This window comes from Dipodomys spectabilis, unplaced genomic scaffold (assembly GCF_019054845.1).
Source record: "Dipodomys spectabilis isolate Male_0828 unplaced genomic scaffold, ASM1905484v1 ptg000018l, whole genome shotgun sequence".
In the NCBI taxonomy this organism is placed as follows: domain Eukaryota; kingdom Metazoa; phylum Chordata; class Mammalia; order Rodentia; family Heteromyidae; genus Dipodomys; species Dipodomys spectabilis.
Genome location: NW_024870695.1, coordinates 3,652,088 through 3,670,765, shown reverse-complemented (window position 1 = coordinate 3,670,765; position 18,678 = coordinate 3,652,088). Strand labels below are relative to the sequence as shown.

Below are 18,678 nucleotides of genomic sequence, written 5' to 3'. Positions count from 1 at the left end.
TGTCAGTCATGGGGCTTGAACTCTAGGCCTGACTGCTGTCCCTGCGCTCTTCAGCTCAAGGCTAGTACTCTGCCACTTGAGCTACAGTACCACTTCCGGTTTTCTGGTAGTTTAATGGAGATAAGAGTTTCACGGACTTTCCTGCCTGGGCTAGCTTTGAACCATGATCTTCAGATCTCAGCCTCCTGAGTAGCTAGGGTTACAGGCATGAGCCACCAGTGCCCGGCCTGTTTTTACTTTTTACTGTCTGTGACAAGGACAACTAAGATTTGGTGATTCTGACTCCTCTCTCTAGGGGACACTCAGGAAAGAACTCGAGTATGATGTCAATTGCTATAGTTTGAATGCTGTTATTCTCTCCAACATTCAGGTGGAAATTTAATCCAGTGTGATAGCACTGGGAAGTGTGCTCTTTGGAAAGTGACTGAACCCGGAGGGCTCTGCCCTTGTGATCAGTGTGCTCTCAACAATGTTTGTCAGAGCTGAGTTTACTTGTTCTTCATCTAAATCACTGATACAAATCTCTCACAGGATCTCTGGGCCTCTGGAGAGCTGTCATTCCCTCTTATTCCTTATATATTTCCCAGGTGTCTGTGCACTTGCAGTGGGAGTTTTACTAGCAGCCTTGAAGGATGTGGTCGCCTATGTATTCACCAGTGACAAGTAGGTAGTCCTGGAGAAGGCTGTCTGCCATGCTTTCTTTCTTCACTATATCTTCCCACGGAGGAGAGTGTCCCTTTGTTTCACAGGAAAGCCTGTAGAGCAGGTAGGAGTGAGCAGCATGGTGCTAAACTGGAAGGAGTTGGAGTGAAGAAAGCATTTGCACTCCTCCATCGATTCATCAGGCCTAGCAGAGCTTTGTGCGGAGACCCACAGAAAGCCATGGGGAAAACTCTTCTCCTTGGAGAGGTGCCCATCAAGTGCAGGGCACACTGACAACATTCACACCCAATCCCTGCCATTGCACAACTTCCATCACTTCAGTGATGAAGACCTTGCTATTTCCTAACACAGTGTTGACTCAGAGGACATATTTTCTCATTTGAAGCTGAACTCTTCCTACATGAAAAATAGCCAAGACAAAAAGTTTGGGGTCTTAGCTCAAGTGGTAAAGCACTTGCCTGGAAGGCAGGAGGCTCTAAGTTCAAACTTCAGTCCTACTATTTTAAAAAGCAAGAGAGAATTATCCTTTAAGTCAGATGTGTTGCTATACACCTGCCATCCCAGCACTCAGGAGGCTGAGGCAAGAGGATTGAGTGTTCCAAGGCCATACTACATAATGAGACCTTACCTCCTCAAAAAAAAAAAAAATGTCCTCTATAGTGCCAGCCCAGACTATGTCTCTTTTTATGAATGCATATATTTATTATGTATTTTTGTCCAAAAGGAATGTACTGTTGAACTGCACTGCCAGGTTTCTGATTTTGAAGTTATTGACACTTTCCTTTCCTCCAACAGGGACATCATTTCCCTGGTGTGCAGAGTGATGCCAATTTTTGCTCCCTTCCATCTGTTTGATGCACTTGCAGTGAGTTCACAGTAATTTTATCCTGATCTACACAGCAAATGTGTTTTATGTCTCTAGCTTTTAATTAAAGATCAAATGGGATTTTATTTTTAAAAGCATGAGCTCTTTCCTCTTACAGCCTGAGTACTTAAGGGAAAGATGAAGCACTTGACTGTAGCCTCTCCAGGTGGAGGAGACTCAAGTTCTCCATCTTCTCTAGGTTTATCTGGGCCAAGGAGTGAGGCAACTTCTGCTGGAACTTCCCAGGTATGTCACCATACCTATGAGTCCACTCTGGCTGCCACAAGGTCCCTATTTAGGCTGGTCTTCTGGATTTACATTTTTAAAGACCATTTAGACGTCTGGCGCTGGTGGCTGACACCTATAATCCAGATGGCCAAGAACTGAGGACTGAGCTTCAAAGCTAGCCAGGGCAGCAAAGTCTATGAAACGTATCACCAATTAACCACCAAGATGGGAGAAATGGAGTCATGGCTCAAGTGATAGAGCACCAGTCTTGAATGAGAAAGTTTCAGAGATAGCACTCAGGCCTTGAATTCATGCTCCAGGACTGGCATCAAAAAAAAAAAAAAAAAAAAGGAAAAAGAAAGAAAAGAAAAGAAAGACTCTTTGCCTACATTTCAGTCATCCAGGTTGAGCAAGGAAATATTCTTTATGACATGATTTCCAGGCACACTTGTCATTTTATTTTTTGCCTCCCATGTAACTTCTTCCAGTTTCTCCATATACGATAAAGCGGCAGTGGTAGTCAAGATTAAAACAGCGGCAGGAGGAGTAGTGTGAAAAAGAAGCCCAGAATTGTATTCATGTTCTTCAGCCATAATTTCAGACTAATTTCTGCTGAGATACCATGCATGAAACCTTGCATTCTTTTAATAAACATTTAAAACTAGGCTAAGCTAGTCAGCAATTTGAATAGGGTTACCTTGTTTTTTTTTTCTTTTTAAAAAATTGTTATTATAAAGTTGACATACAGAGGGGTTACAGTTATATCAGGTAATGAGTATATTTCTTTTGCAACAGTATTATCTCTTCCCTCATTTTCTCCCAGATTTTCCCCTTCCAACCATCTCACCCTTGTATAAGTTACTTGACAGTTTTCTGATTAAAGCTGCTGTACTTTGGTGATTGTCAACATAACTTTCAAAGCAGAACACTTTGCTTTATGTCGTATGCAATGAGTTATGTACACTTTGAGATAGAAGTAGCTGAGCACCTGCAGATCTGTGAGCTGCTGTTTTGAGGCCATGAGAGTTGTGACTACAGTGTTGACTTTTCTCTCCCCAGGGCACCTGTGGTGGTGTTCTGAGAGGTACAGGGAAACAGAAGATAGGCGCCATCCTAAATGCCATTGGCTACTATGTGTTCGGTTTTCCCATTGGAGTGTCCCTGATGTTTGCAGCTAAGCTTGGAATAATAGGTATGTGTTCGATTCCTCAGTCACTTGTCTAATCTCACTTGTCCTTCTAGGACAAACTGATTGATGGGTAGAAATATCTGTACATCCATGTCCCCTGCAGCACTCTGTACAACAGCACTCTGTCATCTTCCAGAACCTAGGGAATCAGCCAAGATGCCCATCTACAGATGAGTAGGAGGCAAAAAAAAAAAAAAATAAAATCCACTAGACTCCATCTCCAAAATAACCAACCAAAAGCAAGTTTGGAGGTGTAGCTCAAGAGTTAGCATGCCACTTCAGCAAGTGTTCAAACCTCAGTGCCACAAAAACAAACACTATAGTAAATCCTCTAATCACATTATGTCACTTCAATTTATGATATCAAAGTAAGATAGGATTCTCACATGAGTTCATTTTTATGCATTAAAAAATTAAAAATGGTGAAGTGGCGCTGTAGCTCAAGTGGTAGAGTGCTTGCTTTGAGCTGAAGAGCTGAGGGACAGCGCTCAGGCTCAGAGTTCAAGCCCCCTGACCAACAAAAAATAAAACAAAAAACAAAAAAAATTAAAAATGGTTCCCTCCCCATTTGGAGACAGTTCACACACATGGCCCAGATACCTAGTAGGACAATCCCACTTACCTGACTCAAATTAGTTAAAATTTTAAAAGATTAATACATTTGTGACAGAGCATATAGCCTCTGGTGATACCATGTTGCAATTGATACCAGTGAAAAGGGGTGGATAAATGGAGATTGAATGAGAATGAATGAGGGAAGCTAAAGAAGAGAAGGATAGAGGGGATGAGTTTGATTGGGAGACATCATATGCAGATATGGAAATGTCATAGTGAAACTCACACAGCTAATGTAAGAATAGAAGAGAACAAAATAGATGTAAATCCAACTACATCAATAATAGCATTAAGTGTAACGAAAAAACATCCAGTTCTACAATGTTCACAGAAGTCACTCTTTAGATTCAAGATACTCAAGGGTAAAGATACACCTGGTATGCACAATGCATACCTGGTTTTGATCCCTATAGTATCACAAAAATTTATTTTTAAAGGTACAAACTGAAAGTAAGAGGATAGGAGTAAGTAGAGAGTTGTTTTTCAGGGCTGGAAAAGTGGCTCAGTGGTAGAGTGCTTGCCTTGCATGCATGAAGCCCTGGATTTGATTCAGCACCATGTAAGCAGGAAAAAAAAAGTTCATTTTCTATCAGTGGGTTACTTATCTGTGGACCCAACCAAGCAAGCACCACAAAAAAAAATTTGTGTGTTTTTGGTTGTGGGACTTAAACTCTGGGGCCTGGATGCTGCCTCTGAGCTTTTTTGCTCAAGGCTAGTGCTCTATGTCTTTGAGCCACAGCTCCACTTCCGGTTTTCTTGTGGTTAATTGGAGATAAGTGTCTCCTAGACTTTCATTCCCAGGCTGGCTTTGAACTGTGATTCTCAGATCTCAGCCTCCTGAGTAAATAGGATTACAGGCATGAGCCACCTGTGTTTGTGGTGCCTGGCAACACAAATGTTTTTAATTCTAAAAAGTTCAAAAAAGTAAAATTGGAAATTTCCACATGCAGAGTATTATGCTGAATCCACACACATGAAATGTGTGCATTGTATTGGATTACAAGTAATCTGAGGATGATTTAGTTTATGGGAAGATATGCACAGGTTATATGCAAATACTACACCATTTTATATAAGGGACATGAGCGTTGGCGGCTGGTATTGTTATCCCTGATGGGTCTTGAGGGCAATCTATGGGTATTTTAAGATGAAAATGTATCATGTAAAAAAAATCCAGAAACTACAATCTACATTAAAGGATACAATATCAAAAAATAATAAAATTAAAAATCTGAGTTAAAGAATTTGTTCAACATCCCACAGGTAATAAGGGCCGAGGTTGTCTTTGAACCTATGTGCTTTGATCCAGGAGCTTTACATGCTAGCTACAACTGTGTGTTGAAATTTCCTCATTTTCTTAGCACGTTCACTGAACACCTCCACACATCAGACTGGATGGTGCTGCATTAGAGTCTGGGAACATAACGACAGACAAGAAAGATCTCTGTCTCCTGATTAATACTCTGCTCCTTGTTTTCATTCCTTTCTTGGCCTTTAACACTTTTCTTCTTTCAGCTCCTGGAATGTTACCTTTCTTTCAAGCTGATGATGTGTAGGCCCTTATCTATGACCTGACTTCCTGCCTGTGCCTTTCCAGATGTTCTATGCATTCCCAGGTCTTCCAACATCACCCTTTTGCCTCCTCACCCAGATTCAAGGACTGCGTCAGTCACACTGCCAAGTCTGAATAGCTGTTGTAATATCCTTCATATTCTGAGTGGTTCCTCCCACTTGAAATAAGATAGGAGTTTATAGTGACTGTGGAAATGGCACTTAACATTTATTATCTCCAGTAACATTTGCTTTGACCTTGGGCATATATGAACTCAGACCCTGAAATCAGAGCCTGGTGTACTCATTTGGTTTTTTCCACATAAGGCTGGCCCTCTACCACTTGAGCTACATCTCCATTTTTGGCTTTTTGCTGGTTAATTGCAGATAAGAATCTCTCAGATTTGTCTGGCTATGAACCACAATCCTCAGATCTCAACCTCCAGAAGAGCTAGCATTACAGGTGTGAGCCACAAGCCCCTAGCCTTTACATACCTTATTGCTCCCTTAGGGAATTTTTTTTAAGATAAGGTCTCATCCTGTAGTCTAAATTGGTCTCAAATTTGTGATCCTCCTTTCTCAGCTTCCTGAGTGGAATAACAGATGTGCATCCCTATGTCTGGTGAAAATGCTCTTGAGTTTCACCTCAGAATGGTACTTAGAATTCCACTTCCAGGCAAACATTAAAATTTGGAGATCTGTATTTTCACAAAATAGCTGCTTCTCAGATACTCAATAGCTATTATGTTCCAATGTCTGGTGAGCATTTCTGGAAATACTTGATTCTACTCAGACATATTTTATTTGTTTGTTTGTTTGTTTGTTGTTTAGTCAAGTTTGGACCATAATCCCATGAGAAAAGAGAGTTTATATAAGAGGTGTAAAGAGCCAAATTCAGAGGTTTAGAGTTTGGTCACGCAATATAGCAAGAACAAAAAGTTCTACTTAAAAATACATCATTTGACTTTACCAGCATTTCTTCCAGCTGAGAAAAGTCCAGGAGCTTTTAAATGACCTAGAAAAAGCCACTGAAGTTATTGACTGGTTTGAAAATAAATGACTGCATGATTAGATAAGAAGACAGTTATCCAAAGGTGTTGCTGTTCAATCACTAGTTTTTTTTTCTGTTCTTGTTGTTTTTGTTTTTGTCTTTTCAGTACTGGGGTTGAACTCAGGTCTTCTACTTGTTAAGTAGATACTACCACTTGAACCATATCACCAGCCCCTTTTGCTTGGTTATTTTCAAGATAGGATCTCACTTTATGCCTAGACCAACTGTGATCTTCCTTCTGTGTTTCCCTGTGCTGCTGTGGTTGACAGGCACATATCCCACACCCAGATGGAGTCTTGGGAACTTTTATGCTCAGGCTGACCAGGAAGTTTAATCTTCCTATATCAGCTTCCCACGTAGCTAGAATTACATATCTGAGCTACTGCACTGTCTTTGTTCTTTTGTTCTTGTTCCCCAATTCCTCTTCTTCCTTTTCCTCTTTTTTTGGGGGGAGCTATTTGGGGGTGTTTTTTTCCAGACAAGGCCTCACTGTATAGCCCAGGCTGGCCTTGAACTCTCCACCCTCCTGTTTCAGTCCTGGGATTACAGTCATGCACCAACACCACATCCTGCTTCAAAGCAAGCTTTTGGAAATATCACGTCTTGCTGGGTGCTGGTGGCTCACACCTGTAATTCTAGCTACTCAGGAGACTGAGATCTGAGGATTCAGGTTCAAAGACAGCCTGGGCAGGAAAGTCCATGAGACTCTTAGTTCCAATTAACCACCAAAAATCAGAAGTGGTGCTGTGGCTCAAGTGAGCGTGCTAACCTTGAGTGGAAAAAGCTCAGGAACTGGGGCTTGGAAGGTGGCTCAGTGGTAGAGTGCTTGCCTTGCATGCATAAGGCCCTGGGTTCGATTCCTTAACACCACATATGCAGAAAAAGCTGGAAGTGGTGCTGTGGCTCAAGTGGTAGAGTGCTAGCCTTGAGCTAAGAGCTGAGGGACAGCGCCCAGGCCCAGAGTTTAGCCCCCATGACTGACAAAAAAAAAAAAATCAGGAACTGAAACAGTGCCTACCTATCCAGGTCAAGTCCCAGGATCTGCACACATACACACAACATCAGGTCTTACATCATAAACACACACAAGTCTGAAACAGTTCTGTTGGGACCCATTAGATCTTGGATAAGTGGTAAGCTTTGAATCATTCATGGCCTGTTTCTCTGTCATGTTTTTTGTATACTTCCCTGTCAGCAAGCTGCTTCCTAACTGGCCTTCCGTCTCCAGAAGCTCAAAGCTGACCTCCTCTAGGCCTGCGTCCCTTCTGGGCCTGTTTCACCTCTGCCTGTCCTGAACATGGTCCTTGTCCTTCAGGTCTCCACCCCAGAGGACACCTGGCCACTGCTCTGGTTCTGCCAGTAGTCATCATTATGCATGTGCTCTTGCAGTATGCCACACCTGTCACTCTCAAATTATCATGTTTGTTTCCTCATTTACTATTAGTCCCTCCAGCCTCTATATAAGTTCCATGAGGCTCCCATCTTGTCTTCTTGTTCACTCTGTATCTCTAGAACTTAAAATAGTATGTGCATAAAACAAAAACCAGTAAATACATTTTTAGGCAATCATATAAACCAGAAAGCAGTTTTGAGGGGTTGTTTTGTGTTACTGGTAGTTATCGTGCTCAGTGGTACGCTTAAGTCTCATTCCTGGTCTATGCTTACATAAAAATTTAGGAAATGGCCGGGTGCCAGTGGCTCACGCCTGTAATCCTAGCTACTCAGGAGGCTGAGATCTGAGGATCGCAGTTCAAAGCCAGCCTGGGCAGGAAAAGTCCGTGAGACTCTTATCTCCAATAAACCACTAGAAAACCAGAAGTGGTGCTGTGGCTCAAGCGGTAGAGCGCTTGCCTTGAGCTGAAGAGCTGAGGGACAGCGCCCAAGCCCAGAGTTCAAGCCCCACAACCCACCAAAAAAAAAATTTTCTTTAGGAAAGTTAACTTAATTGGAATTTTGACCTTTGGATTATAGATGATTGGGGAGCAGGACTGAAGAAAATAGAGAACAAGCTCTGAGTCTCATTTCCTACCCGCAGGTCTGTGGTCTGGATTAATAGTTTGCGTCTTTTTTCAAGCCCTTTTCTACTTGGTGTACATCCTGACAACCAATTGGAGTAGAGTTGCAAAGCAGGTAAAAATTTTGTAGGCCTGATACCATGGCATGGTAAGGAACATTTGGGGTAAATATGAGGAAATCGGGAAATCTATCTACTATGCCAGGAAGTGGGAGGGGGCTAGAAGAAAATCACATTTCAGCACATTTTCTGCCTAATTTAGAGTGGATTTTAGTATCTACTAAAAAGAACTCAACTTAAAAAACAAAAAAATGGAACTGAGATGTATTTTCTTTTGGTATAGTAGTGTTAGAAGCATATCTTCTATTCCTTCCTACCAATTAGCTCTTTTCTAGGCTTCTTTTAAAAATATTTTTTAATATTTTTAGGCCAATCATGGCTACATACATCTGTAATCCCTGCTATTCGAGGGGCAGGAGTATTGAGAGTTTGAGTCCAGCCCAGGCAAAGTTAGTAAGATCCTATTTCAAAAGCAAAATGCAAACAAACAAACAAAAAGGGCGCAGGGCTGACGAATGGTTAAGAACCTGCCTAGCATGCATGAGGATGTAGGTTCAATTCCCAGTTTTATATATATATATATTTTTTTTTCTGGATAGATAGATGACAGATGTCCACTTCTTATTACAAAGTAGTGTATTAAATAGTTGTGATCTATGGGAGTATTTAGCAGGCAGTACCACAAAGTATAGGCAGTGAATCAATCATGTTCTTGACATATGTGAGCAACCTGTGGGTGAATTGCGAGCTCTTCTGGTGTTGAGTTTGTGTGACACGGGTGGGTGAGTGGCTCAGAGGAGGGGTCTTAAGAAGAAGACAAGAAGAATAGATTTAGGTGTACCAGCTGTTACAGCTCTTATTCTGACCAGCCTCCCTTCAGATTTCTAATGCCTTTGGATTTCATTCTTTTTATCTGTGTTTAGGAACACTATTGGGAACAAGGGCAAATAATATATTAGATCTGCAATTACATGGCAACTTTTTCTATTGTTAAAAGCAGAGCACTGCAGGGGTGGTGGGGGAGGGGGCTGTTGATTTCTGGTATTATATTCTTTTGGCATGTGGCCATTTTTAGATGAAGAAAGACGATGTGAGATATTGTAAACCTTCCAGCAATAGCTGTACATTTTTTCCTGGTTCTGGGGCTTAAACTCCAGGGCTTTGCTCTCTTGCTCTGCTTTCTTGCTCTGCTGATGCTTTACCGCCTGACTCATGACTCCAGCCCAGCTTTTTGCTGGTTATTTTGGAGATAGAGTTTCATGGGTTTTTCTGCCCAGGCTAGCTTTGAACTGTGATCCTCTAGGTCTCAACCTCCTGAATAGCTAGGATTACAGGGATGAGCCCAAGCACCAAGGACATTGAAGTTTTAACAAACATCTACCAGCTTGACTCAACTTACATTTTATTTACTTATGTGACATTGCTTTCAGGCACAGGTTCGGGCTGGGCTAAAAGGCAATAAAGAGACCACTTCTACCCAAACAGGTAATTGAGGGCATTCTCTTGTATACTGTATTTCTGCCTTATAAAGACTGAAACTTGGGGGGGGCTGGGGGGAGGGAGGAAGGAGAAGGATTGGGATTAGGGGGGGAGGGGGGAGGCTGGGAAGGGATGTGAAGGATAAACAAAGGAGGAGGCTGCAATGCTTGGTAAGAAATGTACACATTATCCTGCCCATGTAACTGTAACTCCTCTGTACAGTATGTTCACAAATAAAATAAAATTAAATTAAAAAAAAAAAAAAAGACTGAAACTTAATGTGGCCAGAGTTGTTCAGTTTGTGAGATTTACTGTCTTGCCTCAATTAGATTTATAATAACCAGACAAATTCTGAGTTCTCCTAAAATAATTTAAAAAAATATATAACTTCACATATGTTAACTGATGATGGTTATGGTCATTTGTTATAATGTATTCTCATGTGAACTTCAGTGTTACCCTCCTACTTGGCTCAGTGAATGCTCCACTCTTCTCCACAAACAGATCAACCTGAAATGGAAAGAGAAGTAACTGATGGAGTGATCTTGCCTGATATCATCAGACCAGAGAGCCAGACTGTCCAACTGATGGGACTGGAAGAAAATAACCAGTATGCAGTGCCCACTGTTGGGGATGTCTTGACCGTGAGACAGCTAATTTTCTATCGTGGAATGGCTTTAGCCATTGCTGTTGCTGTCCTTGTAGCAGGAATTTTAGTAAGAGTTTTCAATGACAGGGACTAAAATGGAAGAATCATCACCAGTTTAGAAATGATAATCATATGCCACATGCTAAGCATTGGAGGAAGGCCTGTTAGTTAGATGTGGTTTCAATCTCAGCTGTGGGTTATTGGTGATATGTTCTTGGTCATTCCAGGAAACTGTACCACTGTATTGAGATCAGAAAGGAGCTGGACTTGCCTAGCATGTATGAGGCCCTTTGTTCAATCCTTAGCACAGATGCAAGAATGAAAGAGGGAAGAAGGGAGCTAGTAAAAAAGGTTTCTTTTGTTGTTGTTTTGGTTTTTGGTCCTAGGGATGGAACCCAGGGCCTCATGCATGCTAAGCAAGTGCTGTCTCACTGAGCCATGCCAATTTTAAGTATACTTTTCTCTGTTAACTTATCATGGTTTCTAATTATGTAAATTTGACTTTTCCAACTGTAATGTTTGTTACTCGCTCACCTTGCATAGCCTCTTTTCAGGAAAGTGGTCCATTGTCATATAAAATATTATTGCTGATAACTTTTAGGAGTCTTTGTCTTCTAATAAATCTGTGTGGCAATTTTCATATTAATTAGAAAACAAATTTATGTTCTTTTTCCTCCTTAGCTCTCACAACTCCCACAATGTTGACAGCTATGGTTTCACCTCCTAGCAAAGAGATTTTTCTTAGGACCAGTTCCAGAAATTGACTAATTAAAAAACAAAATAATTTTTAAAAAATCTAATACTGGGGATTATCCAGTGTAAAGTCCACAAGGTAAGGCTAGGCATGGGTGGCTCACACCTGTAATCCTAGCTACTCATGAGGCTGAGTTCTGAGGATCACAGTTCAAAGTCAGGACAGGCAGGAAAGTCTGTGAGACTTTTTTTTTTTTTTTGTCGGTTGTGGGGTTTGAACTCTGGGCTTGGGCGCTGTCCCTGCACTCTTCAGCTCAAGGCGAGCGCATGATGATCATGGACTTTGCTGCCCACGCTGGTGTCAGACCATGATCCTCAGATCAGGCTCTTGAGTTGGCTTTGCATTGGTTATTTTCAAGACAGGGTCTTATTTCATTTTCTGTTTCAGCCTGGGCAATGATAAAACCTCAGAGAGACACACAGACACAGACACAGACACAGACACACACACAGACACAGACACACACAGACACAGACACAGACACACAGACACACACACACACACATACACACGGAGCATAGCTCAATGGTCGAGCACTTGCCTAAACTGTCAGACCCTGAATTCTAAACCTAGCATTGTAGAAAATAAAACAACAACAAAACTAATTTTTAATATAAATTTAACAGTATTTATTTGAGCAAAAGCAATTCATGAATCAGGCAGCATTCACATCTGAGTGAGGTTCAGAGTCACCAAAAACATGAGTAGTGAGCTATTACAACACAGAAGCAAAGTAAAGAAATTTCTGACTCACTACACCTAGACTTACTTGATCATGGAGTAATGTGGTATTTACCTTATTTAGGCAAACTCTAAGAAATTGGTTGCCTATTTGGCTGAAGATTGGCTGTTTATAATGAAAAATATACAGTACTCCTATATTAGGTTTTTTATTCTTTGTACATTTTAATGGGTTTCATCATTTTGTTTATTGTATAATGAACTTTGATCATATTCACTCTCTCTGAGCTACATTACTTTTTTGTTTATTTGCTAAATTAACATTGCAGTTCATTAGGTAAGAACTCAAAGTACAGAGAGACAGCCTCAAGCTAATGGCCTCTGACTTTTTTGCAATACATAGGACTCTTCGATGGTGTAGCCAAAGGAAGGTTTTAGCTATATATGATAATGACAATGTCTAGGGAGTTATATAAGAAGTGTTCAGGCATTTTTATTTTATTTTTTGTTAGTCATGGGTCTTGAACTCTTGGCCTGGGCGCTGCCCCTCAGCTCTTCAGCTCAAGGCTAGAACTCTACCACTTGAGACATAGCACCACTTCTGGTTTTCTAGTGGTTTATTGGAGATAAGAGTCTCCTGGTCTTCCCTGCCCTCCGGGCTAGCTTTGAACCATGATTATCAGATCTCAGCCTCCTGAGTAGCTAGGATTACAGGCATGAACCTCCAGCGCTCGGCTTATTTGGGCATTTTTATGAGGACAATGATAAAAAAATGTCTGGCCAAAAAGTTGGCATTTCTTCAGATATGTAAATATATAAAACAGATGATATAAGGCCTCAAAAGAAGCTGGCTTTTAGAAACTGTCCAATAAATTAATTTTCCTGTTTAAATGCGTTTTGTTCATTCTGCCTAATTGCTCTATTCTGGACTTCCAATGCTGTATTGATGAGAAGTCGCAAAAACATATCTTTATCTTCATCTTGATTTGGGGGCAAAAGTTTTCAATCTTTCACCATTTCACAAAGTAGTAGTAATTAAGTAGGGGCACAAAGGCAATAATGATCTGAGTAGTAGATACACAGGTTAACTGTGTATAGACACATAAGACAGGTAGGTTAACTTGGTACTATTCATTATATGTACTATTTTGTACTTATGTAGCATCTATAAACATGTAATGTTTAGTATAAAATATGATAGCTTATATACAAGCTTTAGGTCTTTGATCCCCTCAATTGTCAGAAGTTTTTGTTTTATTTATATTTTTTTATGATGCTGAGGTTTGAACTCAGGGCTTCATGCTTGCTGGGTAAGTTTTCTACCACTGAGCCATGACTCCTTGCCCTTTTCTATTCTGGTTATTTTTTAAACAGAGTCTTGCTTTCTAGGCACAAACCTAGATTTCAGCCCACCTATTTAAGGTTTCTTATTGTAGCTGGAATGATAGGTGTATATACCACCACACTCAGCTTCTTCCATCTAGATAGCAGCTCTCAAACTCTTCAGCCAGAGATGGTCCTGAATTTTGATCCTCCCAATCTCTCACAAAGCTAAGACTACAGGCCTGTGCCACCACATACATCTTTGAGTTGAAAGACTTGCATCAAATGATAATCCTTCCAGTCTCAGCCTCCAAAGTCGTTAGGATAAAAGGTATGGGCCACTGGTGTCCAGCTAGAGAAGGCTTTTTAAAAAGATAGTGTTATGTCCCTAAACCTCAAGAGACTGAAGATTTTGGGCTGGGAAGGTGGCTCAGTGGTAGAGTGCTTGCCTTGCATGCATGAGGCCCTAGATTCGATTCCTAAGTACCACATAAACAGAAAAGGCTAGAAGTGGTGCTGTGGCTCAAGTGGTAGAGCACTAGCCTTGAGCTGAAGAGCTGAGGGACAGAACCCAGACCCAGAGTTCAGGCCCCACGACCGACCAAAAAGAGAGAGAGAGAGAGAGAGACTGAAGATTTTGAGGATTTCTTTCTTCCTTCTAACCATAATTTCGTTTTCTAGATAGCTTTATGTGATTTGCTGGTTGTCTCCCTGCATCATAGTGAATTCCTCCTACTCTGTAATGGATTTAATGAGAACCTGAATATAGTGAAATTTGGCAAGTCTCTACATAATTATTAAGTCTATTTTAATGGTCAATGGCAAAGAGTCAGTTCATACTTTGGATTTCTACCATTTGGAAATTTACTGACTTATGAAACTATCAAGTACAGATGTACTTAAAAAACTTTTATGTGTGTGCCTGTCTTGGGGCTTGATCTCAGGGCCTGAGCCTGAGCACTGCCCCTGAGCTTTTCTGCTTAAGGGTAGCACTCTACTACTTGAGTCATAGCTCCACCTCCAGCTTTTCTGGGACTTAATTGGAGATGAGTCTCTTGGACTTTCCTGCTTAAAACCTTGATCCTAGCTGGGTGGCTGGTATCTCATGCCTGTAATCCTCACTACTCAGGAGGCTGGGATCTGAATTGTGGTTTGAAGCCAGCTCAGGCAGAATAGTCCCTGTGAGACTCGTATCTCCAATTAACTACTCAAAAATAGGAAGTGGCACTGTGGCTTAAGTGGTAGAGTGCTAGACTTGAGCACAAAGAGGCTCAGGGACAGCACCCAGGCCCTGAGTTCAAGCCCTACAACCAACCAAGAAGAAACTGACCTGGCAAGAAACCTCTTTTAATTGAAAAAAGTTTTACTATGCCTGGTGAGCAGGCACAGTAAAAATCACCAGTCTATTACTTTCCTAGAAGAACTAGGTGGTAGGACTTACTCCATTTGCCTGTGCTCCGCAGTGGTACTTTCATTGGTCCTTAGCTACTTTAATCAATGAGAATGCCATTTTCAAGGGTTGGAAGGGCAAAGACTTCAGTTTGAGATAATAGTAAAAATTTCTCAACCTTCTTTTTGATTCTATAAATATATCATCTTGTTCTGTTAAAGCATTTGGATCTGCTTTTTAAATATGCCCAACAGCTAGATGCTGGGGTCTCACACCTATAATCCTAGCTACTCAGGAGGCTGAGATCTGAGGATCAGGGTTCAAAGCCAACCCAGACAGGAAAGTCCATGAGACTTGAAGTGGTGCTGTGACTCAAGTGGTAGAGTGCTAGCCTTGAGCTGAAGAGCTGAGAAACAGTGCCCAGGCCCAGACTTCAAACACCAGGACTGACAAAAAAAATTAAATTAAAAAAATTAATATGCCCAACAAAATGCCACCAATTGAGCTGAGGATGTGACTCAAATGATAGAGCACCTGCCTAGCAATCACAATGCCTAGAGCTCAAACAAGAGTGCTACCAAAAAGGGAAAAATGCCATCAATTGGTTTCTCCAATTCATAAAGTATGCAAGAGTTAGTAAAGAATAAAACTAGCAATTGTGTCTCTACAATCACAAAATATTAAGAAATACTCTTGCCTTAACCTCAGATGGAGAAGCAGCAATTTGCTGCTTAGAGATTAATGTGTCTTAGTATAACATTAATGTGAGTTAATAATGATTTCTGTTCTAATTCCACACTGGGATTCTATTTACTATTCATATTTTTTAAAACCACAGAATTATTCATATCCCACTTATGTCCCATAATTCACACTTACACAATGTTTATATTTGGCCACTTGAAGATCAACTAAAAAAGATAACCTAGCATATTACTGTAGCAAATTCTGAACTGGCTTAAACATTGCTACACAGTTCTAGATACTAATCTTAAGCAGTTGGCTTGTTACCTATAGATAATCCTCAATTACTTATGGACTTGATTCAAAGACTTGTTATATGTTACAGGTTACTGCGTTTCACTTAGTGCAGAAGGCTGCTTACCTTTTTCCATGCCTTCCCACTTGCATTCTCCCACAGAATGGTTTCTTTTTGTTGTTCATTTGCTATACCACTTTGAGCCACACCCCTACCTTCATTTTTTGTTTTGTTTTAGCAGATTTAGGGGAGAAACAGAGCTTGAGGAGAGTATGATGGTCTGGCCAATTGTTTTGATTCACCAAGAATCTTCTTAAATAAGTCTCAAATTATAAGCTGTTAAGAAATCCAGAAAAGAAAGCTGGCCACTCTAGGCAAATGCACATCAGTATGTTGGGACAGGGATGCAGTCAGTGTTCGGTATTCAGCAAGTAAGCCACTCCAGCTAAACTCATTAATGGAGAAATCTCACAAATCTTGGCACAACCAAAGGTTCTGGGTTTTATCCTGAATGTAACAGAAGGCTGTTGGAAAGTTTTTTTTTGTTTTTTTTTTTTTTTTGGTCGGCTGTGGGGCTTGAACTCTGGGCCTGGGCACTGTCCCTCAGCTCTTCAGCTCAAGGCTAGCACTCTACCACTTGAGCCACAGCGCCACTTCCGGCTTTCTGGTGGTTTTATTGGAGATAGGAGTCTCACGGTCTCTCCTGCCTGGGCTGGCTTTGAACCGCGATCCTCAGATCTCAGCCTCCTGAGTAGCTAGGATTACAGGCGTGAGCCACCAGCGCCCGGCTGTTGGAAAGTTTTGAACAAAGGACTAACAAGGTCAGGTACCTTTCCAAAAGGTCAGTGGCAGCTAAGTGAAAAACAGGCTGTAGCAAGCACATTTGTCAAGGTCTGGTGTGGCTGACTGCTGTGATCAGGGAAAAGAACGGGAGACCAGCTGAAGAATTGGGGGGGGGGGACCAGGGGAATCAAAAGCTCATTTGGCTTATGATTATAGTAGTCTTACAAACAACTATTTTTTTTACTGGGTTTCAGTACAGGGGGAGGAGTGGCTATAGATAAGTTCAGAGACTAGGGTATCAATGTATCTTGTGGTTACAACCATTCACTTGAGGTATAATTTGTATACCTAGAAGTAATTGACTCCTTTATCGTTAGGGAGCAGAAAGAATAAAACATTCTATCTGTAAAACAGATGTCCACCTTGTCTCCAAGGCCTTAAGCCTTTAGTGTCCAAGCAGGTCTAATTTAAACACACTTTGGGTAGTAACTTTTACCTCTGTCAGCCTCAACCATTTGACTTTACTCAGGCTGGGTCCTCAGCAACCCAGGGCACATAGAGCTGGCATTTCAAGACCTTAACTATTTCAGGTCTCACAGCTCAGCATCAGAGAGGCTCTCACCGCCCAGTGGTAATGAGGAAACAAATTTAGTTATATCATGGAGGAAATTTTAAGATTAATACACAAGGAAGAATGGGGTGATGTCAGATATCAGTAGTTGCTAAAATTACCCCTGCTGAACTCTGTGGGGCTGCACAGATAGGAGCCTATGCCCTTTGGAGATGTCACTGCCAATCTATGGGGCCACCTTGACCAAGGCAAGAAGGAACAAACATCAGGAATAATTTTTTGGGGGGGGAGGAGTGTTGGTCAAGAAGCTTGGACTCAGGGCCTGAGCTCTTTCACTTAAGGCTAGCACTCTACCATTCTGAGCCACAGCACTACTTCCAGTTTGCTGGTGGTTAATTAGACATAAGCCTGCCCAGGCTGGCTTTGAATCTCGATCCTCAGATCTCTATCCTCAGATTTCAGCCTCCTGAGTAGCTAAAATTACAGGCACGAGCCACAGTGCCCAGCTAGGAATAATCTTAACTCCTCTTCCACTACAGAAATGGTCAGCAACTGCATAGGATTGAATCCAGAAGCACACAATTATCCTACTAGTGTGAAAGCAGTTAGATCCAGTGCATGTTTTGAAGATAAGGCCAAATAAGCAGAGTCAAGAATGATTGCAAAGACATAATAGATGGTCCCTCCCATTCATTCATTCACTGACCCGGAACACTGGAGAAGGTATTCATTGTTTGGTAGAGGAAAATAAATGAAAAATTGTTTAACGTTAGCTGTAAAAATGCCTGTTACAAATCCAAATGGAGATCACAAGGATGTAAATAAACAGTTGGGAACTCAAGAGGAAAGTTTGGTCTTAAAGCCTTTTCTATCCATCATCCATTGGATTAGATGAAGGAGTGACTGTGAAAAGAGAAGGCGATCCAGAAGTCACTTGAATACTGCAGAGATCATGAAGTTGGGCATCAGTAATGCAAGCCTGTGATCCCAAGTACACAGGATGTACAAGGAGGCAGAGGTAGGAGAATCAAAGTTAGAGGCCGGTCAGGACTGAGATCCTATTTAAGAAAAAAAAAAACAAAACTAAAAGAAGGGCTGTGGTGTGACTCACGCTATAGAGTGCAGGCCAAAAGAGTGCCTGCCCCAAGTTCAAACCCTAGAGGAGAGAGAGGAAAGAGAAGAGAAAGAGAGGGGAGGAGGAGAGGGAGAGAAACAGAAATCCTAAAGGACTCATTCGAGTACACCAAAAGGAAAACAAGAAGAGTAAGGCAGATTAGAAAAATGGGATATGCAGACAGGAGAGAAAGAAAACGACAGGTGATGGAAATGATTGCGGGAATTACTCCCACAGGATGAAAGCAGCTGGAGACAGAGGGAGTCCGAAGCTGTACCCCACTCCTGGCCCACTGCCCACAGACCTGAGAGACCCGACCCTAGGGCCCAGAGCCTGGTCCGCACCAGGTCCCCCGAAGCTGCCCACTCCGCCACAAATGAAAGAGCCGCAGAAAGAAAAAGGAAGGAAACTCACTCCGGGCCCGCGTCGCGTCGGGGTGAGGGCGCTTCCTGCCTGACACCCACCTCTCCTTAGCGGCTTGCCCACTATGCTTCAGCCAGTCAGTGCCCTCTCTCCCTGCAACTTTGCACACCCCGAAACCCCTCTGGGTCCAGCACCACCGGACTAACCACTTCCCTCAGTCAAGAGAGGGCGGTTCCGAGAACAACAGGGAGAGTGGGCGTGGTTTATGGTCACGTGGGGGAGCGAGTGGCCAATGGGCGTGCGGCACAAGGTGGTGAACTGCGGCTTGGCGCAGCTGAGGGGCAGTCGTACTTGGC

The 18,678-nt window shown here is 41.9% G+C and overlaps 1 protein-coding gene across 1 annotated transcript in view; it reads left to right on the top strand.

Moving 5' to 3' along the window:
- The window catches only part of LOC122103562 (multidrug and toxin extrusion protein 2-like), a 40,518-nt gene extending 29,514 nt beyond the window's left edge, over positions 1 to 11,004 (top strand). The window contains exons 12-17 of the mRNA XM_042674167.1: positions 588 to 663; positions 1,459 to 1,528; positions 2,816 to 2,948; positions 8,198 to 8,292; positions 9,667 to 9,721; positions 10,220 to 11,004. Coding sequence (XP_042530101.1) covers positions 588 to 663; positions 1,459 to 1,528; positions 2,816 to 2,948; positions 8,198 to 8,292; positions 9,667 to 9,721; positions 10,220 to 10,458 — 668 coding nt within the window. The 3' untranslated portion in view covers positions 10,459 to 11,004. The remainder of the gene's footprint in view (positions 1 to 587; positions 664 to 1,458; positions 1,529 to 2,815; positions 2,949 to 8,197; positions 8,293 to 9,666; positions 9,722 to 10,219) is intronic.
- Positions 11,005 to 18,678: the final 7,674 nt, after the last annotated feature.